At 42.2% G+C, this 8,650-nt stretch overlaps 2 protein-coding genes across 2 annotated transcripts in view; one reads left to right on the plus strand and one right to left on the minus strand.

Annotated features, from left to right (window-relative positions):
• The first annotated feature begins 206 nt into the window (after positions 1 to 206).
• On the plus strand, positions 207 to 7,197 carry sim2 (SIM bHLH transcription factor 2). The gene is made up of 12 exons (XM_008333566.2): positions 207 to 1,129; positions 3,967 to 4,049; positions 4,117 to 4,206; positions 4,314 to 4,422; positions 4,539 to 4,624; positions 4,712 to 4,911; positions 5,036 to 5,142; positions 5,254 to 5,401; positions 5,527 to 5,683; positions 5,962 to 6,202; positions 6,386 to 6,502; positions 6,593 to 7,197. Exons 1-12 carry the CDS (start codon positions 955 to 957, stop codon positions 7,153 to 7,155), a joined length of 2,076 nt encoding a protein of 691 aa, XP_008331788.1. The 5' UTR covers positions 207 to 954; the 3' UTR covers positions 7,156 to 7,197.
• Positions 7,198 to 8,058: 861 nt separating this feature from the next.
• Positions 8,059 to 8,650, minus strand: part of hlcs (holocarboxylase synthetase (biotin-(proprionyl-CoA-carboxylase (ATP-hydrolysing)) ligase)) — an 11,117-nt gene continuing 10,525 nt past the window's right edge. Inside the window, 1 exon segment of the mRNA XM_025065878.1 lies at positions 8,059 to 8,648. Coding sequence (XP_024921646.1) covers positions 8,487 to 8,648 — 162 coding nt within the window. The 3' untranslated portion in view covers positions 8,059 to 8,486.

An 8,650-nucleotide genomic window follows, 5' to 3' on the forward strand; every position in this document is an offset into this window, starting at 1 on the left:
TTTCATTAGTCAAAAATAAGATATAAATATAAAAAATGTATGTGTCCAACACTGTGACAATTACTGTTGGAACTTACGATGGGATGAATACGATGGGATGTTTTTAATCACCGTTTATTCTCGGTTGACGAAGTAACGAAGATGTTACTGTGAATAAAAGACAACGGAGAAAATACGGAAAGAAAACTACGAACAAAGACAATATATAAAATAAAAGATTTATTTTATATTTTTTATAGATTATATATATATATTAGTCTGTGTTGAAATAAATGGAGCCTTAACTCAGTCTGAAACATTTGTCGCCCTCTAACGGAATGTATAGGAACTACCTCTCCTCCACTCTTCGCCTCTTTAACGATGTAATGACCAGAGTTTAGGACAAAGCGCTGATCCATGTTTCTGATTTGGAAGCAAAGACTGCGCCCCTGGTGGATGTTTATATAATAATTAATCTTGTCATCAACTCATCTGCTAATTGTCTGTTTATTTTCAAAGATAAATTTAGAGTGTGTTCATGGATTTAGTTGTTCCACAAGTTTCAAAAAGGAGAAGGTGATTCTAACACCTCTCTCTCTCTCTCTCTCTCTCTCTCTCACTCACACACACTCACACTCACACTCAGAAGGGGAGGGGGGACAGAGGGGGAGCAGATATGATTCCAGGGTATTTTCTCCTCAGTCATTTTTTTGCTCCAGTCTCTGTTTCACCGTCTCTCACTCTGCAGCTTTGATGACGTCTTTAATGACGTGTTTAACGACAACAGGACAACGTTTTGTGACTGTTTTGTTTTTGTTTTTTCCGTGTTGTCCTGAGCACCAACTTGATGAAAAGATGAAGAAAGCTGTCGTGAAATGAAGGGAGGAACAACATTGGACGTGGACGTTTCCTGCTGCACCTGAACTCGTCTGCTGTTCGACTCTGTGGAAGTTTTACAGCTGAAAACCCGCAGAAATGAAGGAAAAATGCAAGAACGCGGCGAAGACGCGCAGAGAGAAGGAGAACGGAGAGTTCTACGAACTGGCCAAACTGCTGCCGCTGCCCGCGGCCATCACCTCCCAGCTGGACAAGGCCTCCATCATCAGACTGACCAGCAGCTACCTGAAGATGAGGACCGTCTTCCCGCAGGGTGAACCCCAACTCAACACCAAGTTTAGATCAGCTTTTTACCGCGAACGGTGAAGAAACCGCGGCGGGAATAAATGTAAAATATGAAACTGAACGAAGTGAAGTGAAGACCGAGACAGAAAACCGAAATAACACGTTTAATTCATATATCTTTAGTCGAAGTCATTTATTATTATTATTATTATTATTATTATTATTATTATTATTATTATTATTATTATTATTATTATTATTATTATTATTATTATTATTATTATTATTATTATTATTATTATTATTATTATTATTATTATTATTATTATTATTATTATTATTATTATTATTATTATTATAATATAATATAATATAATATAATATAATATAATATAATATAATATAATATAATATAATATAATATAATATAATACCAACATTAATCATCAGTTTTTGATCTGTGGCAGAATTTACTGTGAAAATAAAAGTTTCCCGGGAAACGACGTCATTCAAACGAACCAAAAACCTGAGACAAAATAACGACATTTATTTATTTATTATTACATTTGTAATCGCGGTCATCAATCGTGTTTTTAATCATTTTGTTTAAAGTGAACGTCTGTAAAAGTGTGTTTTATCTGCTGCTCTCACACACACACACACACACACCGATCATCTCAGAAACAGGAGTGAAAATGATGTCTAAAAAAAACTCAGGAATATTTTCTCTCTGACGTTTGTGTTTGTGAGAAGAAAAAAAAATCAGAGAAAAAATAGAAAATAAAAATTCCCTCCTGAAACATCACTGGAGCCGCGGAGAAACGTCAACATGTTCTGAGGAGAACCTCCTCCAGGAGAACCTCCTCCAGGAGAACCTCCTCCAGGAGAACCTTCTCTCCTTCATCACTTTCATTTTTTTCACTGCTGTGAATTTTTCCACGAATCCCGTTTTAAGCGAAAACTTTTATTTATTTTATTTCAAAAAAGGTTCAAGGAAAGAAAATCGTAAAATTAAAAAATCAAACCTGAGAAAATAATGAAATACAGAAAATAATCAACAAAAAAAAAAATAAATAAAAAAGAGAAAAAAAACAAAAAACAATTTCAACAGAGCCGTGAAAGATTCCTGTTGGAAGAACGAGATTTAAATAAATAACTAATTAATTGATTATTGATTAACGATATAAAAATGACTCATTTTAATTGGTCAGTGACGTCACCAGTATTTTAATTAAGTGATTCGTTTTCTTTTATTCAGGATGTGGTAGAAAATAAGACGAAATGAACTAAAACGATGAGAACGAATTCATTATATTTTATTAGTGACCGTGTGTGTGTGTGTGTGTGTGTGTGTGTGTGTGTCCCAGTCAAACTATGACAACTAGAGATTTGTTATCCGACACAAGTGACGCAGAAATATCACGTGATTAAAGCCACAGACCAGTTTTCAGAGAGAACAAATATTTAATATACGAATATAAATATATTAAAATATATTATCTATATTTGATCAGTGACAGATTAGAACAAACGTTTACACTTTAAGGTAAAACACGAACTCGATACAACTTTACCTTCGTTTTTGATTCATATAATAATAAATAATAATAATTATTAATAATAATAATAATAAATAATAATAATAATAAATAATAATAATTATTATTATTTATTATTATTATTATTTATTATTATTATTATTTATTATTATTATTATTAATAATAATTATTAATAATAATAATAATACTTGCAGTAGTACCAGTATGCAGTAGTACCAGTAGCAGTAGCAGTAGTACTATAGCAGTAGTAGTACTATAGTAGCAGTAGTAGTACTATAGCAGTAGGAGTAGTACTATAGCAGTAGCAGTAGTAGTACTATAGCAGTAGGAGTAGTACTATAGCAGTAGCAGTAGTAGTACTATAGCAGTAGTAGCAGTAGTACTATAGCAGTAGTAGTAGCAGTAGTAGTACTATAGCAGTAGCAGTAGTAGTACTATAGCAGTAGGAGTAGTACTATAGCAGTAGCAGTAGTAGTACTATAGCAGTAGTAGCAGTAGTACTATAGCAGTAGTAGTACTATAGTAGCAGTAGTAGTACTATAGCAGTAGGAGTAGTACTATAGCAGTAGCAGTAGTAGTACTATAGTAGCAGTAGTAGTACTATAGCAGTAGCAGTAGTAGTACTATAGCAGTAGTATTTCTCTGCTGTCCCATTAACGTCGTCAGTGTTTAAAGTCTGGATCAGTCTCTGAGCTCATTCGTCAACACTGACTCTTATTGAATGAGGCTGAGTGTGTGTGTGTGTGTGTGTGTGTGTGTGTGAGGATCAGGTCAAAGGGCAGAAAAACACAGGCTTTTCCTCTCTGTCATCATTCATACACTTACTGTGACCACACACACACACACACACACACACACACACACACACACGTAACTCCAAGTAGTTCTGTTCATTACTGTGAAGTTTTCTGAGTACTGAGTGAGTACAGAGTGAGTACTGAGTGAGTACTGAGTGAGTACAGAGTGAGTACAGAGTGAGTACTGAGTGAGTACCAGTTCAAACTGTTATAAAATCAAACGGTAGAAAAATCAACTTCAGTAAAACTGATAAAAACATCACTCAAAATATCAGACCAAACATAAACAGAACAATAAACTGGTAAATAATAATATACTGTAATAACATGATAATAACACGATAATAACATGATAGTCATAACCCAGGACGTTTTTACTGTTGAAGCGTTAATAACGATTATTAACATTATTAATTATAACGACCCCAGGAAATGAAGGTGTTTTTTCTTCAGTCTGATTCTGGGTGTAGTTTTCTGATGGTTGTGCGGTGTGTGTTGTGGTCTGTAGGTCTGGGTGAGGGCAGGGGTCAGTCCACTCACCCCCCCTCTCTGGACAGAACAGCCAAAGAACTGGGTTCTCACCTGCTGCAGGTCAGTCCGTCCAGATTGATTCTTTATTAATTCTCGTCCCTGCTGCACTTCTCTCCCTGTCCTCTAGACTCTGGACGGGTTCGTCTTCATCGTTGCCCCCGATGGTAAAATCATGTACATATCAGAGACGGCGTCAGTCCACCTGGGCCTGTCACAGGTAACACACACACACACACACGCACACACACACACACTGTGTGTGTGTGTGTCAGACATGCTGTGTGTGTGTGTGTGTGTGTGTGTGTGTGTGTGTGTGTGCTGCAGGTGGAGCTGACAGGAAACAGTATCTTCGAGTACATCCACCCATCAGACCACGATGAGATGACAGCAGTGCTGGGCTTCCACCAGCCGCAGTACCACCACTTCTCAGCAGGTGGAGTTCTTTATTTTTAATTTTAATACCCACATTATTTTAACACAAATGTTTGTTGAGCTCTGACCTCAGATGACCTCTGACCTCAGACGACCTCTGTCCCTCTAACCCGACAGATTATGAAATGGAACGTTCCTTCTTCCTGAGGATGAAGTGCGTTCTGGCCAAACGGAACGCCGGCCTGACCTCCGGAGGATACAAGGTGAGAGCAGACGCCGTGACCTACTGTGACCTACTGTGACCTACTGTGACCTACTGTGACCTACTGTGTCTCACCCCTGGTCCCCAGGTCATCCACTGCAGTGGTTACCTGAAGGTGCGTCAGTTCATGGTGGACGTGGCTCTGTACGAATCCTGTTTCCAGACCGTGGGCCTGGTGGCTGTGGGTCACTCTCTGCCCCCTAGTGGCATCACTGAAATAAAACTACACAGCAACATGTTCATGTTCCGGGCCAGTCTGGATTTTAAACTCATCTTCCTGGACACCAGGTACTGCAGTATCTTAACGAGAGAGTGAATATCACATATAAATACTCACTGCCGTAGTACTGCACGTACAGAGCCGTGTACTTCATTCAAATATCCAGATATTTCATTTGTTCTCCGACTCCAGGGTGGCAGAGCTGACGGGCTTCGAACCCCAGGACCTGATAGAGAAAACTCTTTACCACCACGTCCACGTCTGCGACGTCTTCCATCTGCGATACGCTCATCATCTACGTAAGTCTCAGTGCACCATGGGAGTTTCCTCAGCAGTCTAGGCCTGGATGTGTCTCTCTGCTCCTTCACTAAGTCTGGGACGGGGTTTTTTTTTCTTTGTTTTTTCTGCAGTACTGGTGAAAGGTCAGGTCACCACAAAGTACTATCGCATGTTGTCCAAACATGGGGGCTGGGTCTGGGTACAGAGCTACGCCACCATCGTCCACAACAGCCGCTCCTCCAGACCTCACTGTATCGTCAGTGTCAACTACGTCCTCACGTCAGTCGCCGTCTGAACGTCTGAACGTCTGAACGTCCATGTGATGTCAGCCCTGGACACATATCTGATTAGTCTGTCTGTGTCCCTGTCTTTGTCCCTGTCTGTGTCCCTGTCCGTCCACACAGTGAAGTTGAACGTCCAGACCTGCAGCTGTCCCAGGACCAGAGCAGACCTGTGAAGTCCAGTCTCAGCATCACGTCCACCGAGGACCACCGCAAACAACCGCAGAGAACCAGAGCGGTCAAGACGTCGTCCAAGCTGAGACCAGCTCCATACTCTACGGTGAGAAGGTCCACGGGCCACGGTCCAACGGTCTGATGGTAGAGAGACTGAGTTTAGAATCACTCTGCCTGGTGTTGAGCAAGTAGCAAAAACTCCCCGGCTCCCCCTGGGGGCACCTCAAAGTACTGTTGAGAAAGAATTGCTCACCATCAAATTTAAAATAAAAATTTCAAAACAGGCCATAAATGGATTTAAATTTAAATGTTGTTGTTTTTTTGTTGTACCTGCAGTTTTAACTTTTCAGATTTTTTTTTTTTTGTGCTACCGTGTGGACACAGCGTAAGGTCCTTCAGTCAGACAGTTCCATCTGCTCCCCACAGAGGGCGCTGTGGAAAGACAGACCCCTCATCGATCACCCAGTGACCCCCTGCAGGGGGAGGAGCTCCAGTTTCAGTCCTGAATCCAGTCCCATGTCCTGCAGCCCCGTTTACAACCGGACCCTGCGAGATCAGCTGACTGACGGCAGAGGAACCGCAGGTTGGACCACCAACGCTCCGGCACCGTCCAAGAAATTCTCAGGTAGAAAATGAACCCAGATTTAATCCAGACTTTTAATCCAGAGTTGGACCTGGTAGTTATTAGATTTTCAGGTCGGGTCCAGATCTGTGTGTTTTCCCACTGGCCCTGCCAGGGCCCGCGCCCCATATGTTTCTGTTGCTGAGACTGACCTCCGTTTCTCTTCTTCTTCTTCTTCTTCTTCAGGCTCGGTGCTGGTTGCCGACCGAGGCTACACTGGTGCGGGGTACCAGGACTGCCTGGACAGACAGACCAGCAGCAGTCTGAAGGAAGACCCTCACAGTCATTACTCACATGTCCACAGTGAGGCGCCGAACAGCCAGTCCCGTCATCATCCTCCTCATCTTCATCCTCCTCATCTTCATCATCATCGTCTTCACGGTGAAACCACAGACAGCAGAGCTCTGGACCAGGACCTTCTACCAAACAGAGGGGGCGTGGAGGGCCCGCGGGGGGCGCGGACCCTGACGTGGCCCCTGCTCAGTGGACTGGTGTTGAGTAAAGGAGATCGGGTCGGATCCCTGCGCGGTCTGGGTCAGGTGGTGCTGGAGCAGAGGAGGCTGTGTGTGATGGACCCCCCCTACGATCAGACCGCTGCTGCGGGGTACCATCACGGCCCCGCCCCTCATCTTCACCATCGTCATCAGGCCCCAGCCGCCGCCGCCGCCGCCGCCGCCCCGCCCAGGGCCGCAGAGGAGGACCGGAGGAAGCTGACGGGACTGGAACTCCCGCAGACGCCGTACAGGTCCTGGAACTTTCAGCAGGTTCTGGGGAAACACGGTTGCACCAAACCCCCTCCTCTGAGCCACAGCGCCGCCGCCCAGGGTCACGGGGTCAAAGACTCGGCTCCGTACGGCTGTAACAGTCGGACACACAGCTCCGGCTCGTCACCTGAGAGTCACGCTGACGCTCCTCAGTTCATCGGCACCTCCGTCATCATCAGCAACGAGAGGTGACGAGGACAGGGGGCGCTGTAATCCATCCTAATCTGAGAAAAGAAATATCAAGTGACATTAAAATCTGTCATTTTTAAAATGAAATGTTTTTTTAAAATTTAAATTAAAGATGTAAATTACACACACACACACACACACGTCGCAGGTGAAAATTAATAGAATTTCATTCTTTTTGCCGATTCTTGAAAATCAGAATAAATAATAATATTATTGTATCATTTGTAGTTTTATGATTTCATTTTTATAAATACATTTAAAATTAACAAAATAAAACATTATGAAAAAACACTTGAATGTTGTTGAATTTTAATTCCTTCGACTCAAATATATTTTGAATTTAAAATAAGTTTAAAAATGAAAAAATATATTTAGGTCATCTGTTCACATTTAAATAAAGTTAAAAAGATAAAAAGAAAAATAAGAAAAATATTAAATAAATATTAAATATTTGTTCTTTTTTTTTTCACATGAGAAAATTCAATGTTAAAAATGACTGTCCACAGACCGAACCACAGACCTGACAGGTGGTTCTGTTGGTCTGGGTCAGAGGGCGGTTCATGGAGGAGAACCAGAGAAGAGCGTTCTGTCCGGTGCAGTGAGAAGGTCAGACTCTCCGTGACCCCAGCTCTGACCTCAGCCGTGACCCCAGCCGCGACCTCAGCCACGACCTCAGCCACAAATCACACACTCTGATGTTGAGAGTGTGTCACGTATGGATGTGACCTCCAGTCGTTTCACTCATCTGTCTGACACACACACACACACACACACACACTCTCTCTGATCGGTCGGATTAACAGACGGTGTTTTTTTAAAAATAAATGTCTCCGTTTGTACAGGGTGAGTCTGTAGTGCTGGAGTTGAACCCACAACCTTTGGACTGAAGAGTGAGTGAAGGACACATCAGTGGGAGACGTCTTTATTTTCATCATTCTTTACATTGGACCCGAACAGGATGAAAACATGAACACGCTGACACACCGACACATGAATACATGTTTTTGTACTCAGCAGAGTCCGACTCCCGGCAGAGTCCTCAGGCGTCAGACACGACGAGCCGATCGCAGAGATGAAGACGGACACGAGTTCAGAGCTGTGTTAACATTAACTACTAACTAATTAACTATTAATTTAACGTTTCTGATAAAAATGTAAATCCATGAATTTATTTCATTTTCAAGTAAACTTTGTTATTGCTGCAGCGCATCTACATATGCCTTCATATATATTTATAAATATATATATATACATACATATATATTGTGCACACTCAGAGAGCAGTGACCTCTGACCTCTTCAACCCTGACCTCCAGACGCTGATCTTTTTGGTTCTAATGTTTCTTGACCAGAACCAGGTTCTTCATCATGTCAAAGGAGTTCCCGTCAGGTTCCACTGACACCAGGCCGTGTTCTGTGGTGTGAACTTGGAGGAAACCGTTTTGGTCCAAACCCACGACCTCCGCCTCCAGACCGTCCTCGCTCCAGAGACGCACCT

The sequence above is a fragment of the Cynoglossus semilaevis genome, chromosome 19 (genome assembly GCF_000523025.1).
Source record: "Cynoglossus semilaevis isolate Cse_v1.0 chromosome 19, Cse_v1.0, whole genome shotgun sequence".
Classification (NCBI taxonomy): domain Eukaryota; kingdom Metazoa; phylum Chordata; class Actinopteri; order Pleuronectiformes; family Cynoglossidae; genus Cynoglossus; species Cynoglossus semilaevis.

Excerpts from the sequence above, each read along its gene's own strand:
- sim2 (XM_008333566.2), top strand. The coding sequence starts at position 955 with ATGAAGGAAAAATGCAAGAACGCGGCGAAGACGCGCAGAGAGAAGGAG. Across the intron at positions 4,912-5,035 it reads CTCATCTTCCTGGACACCAG|GGTGGCAGAGCTGACGGGCT; the intron begins GTACTGCAGTAT and ends CTCCGACTCCAG. Across the intron at positions 6,203-6,385 it reads ACCGTCCAAGAAATTCTCAG|GCTCGGTGCTGGTTGCCGAC; the intron begins GTAGAAAATGAA and ends CTTCTTCTTCAG.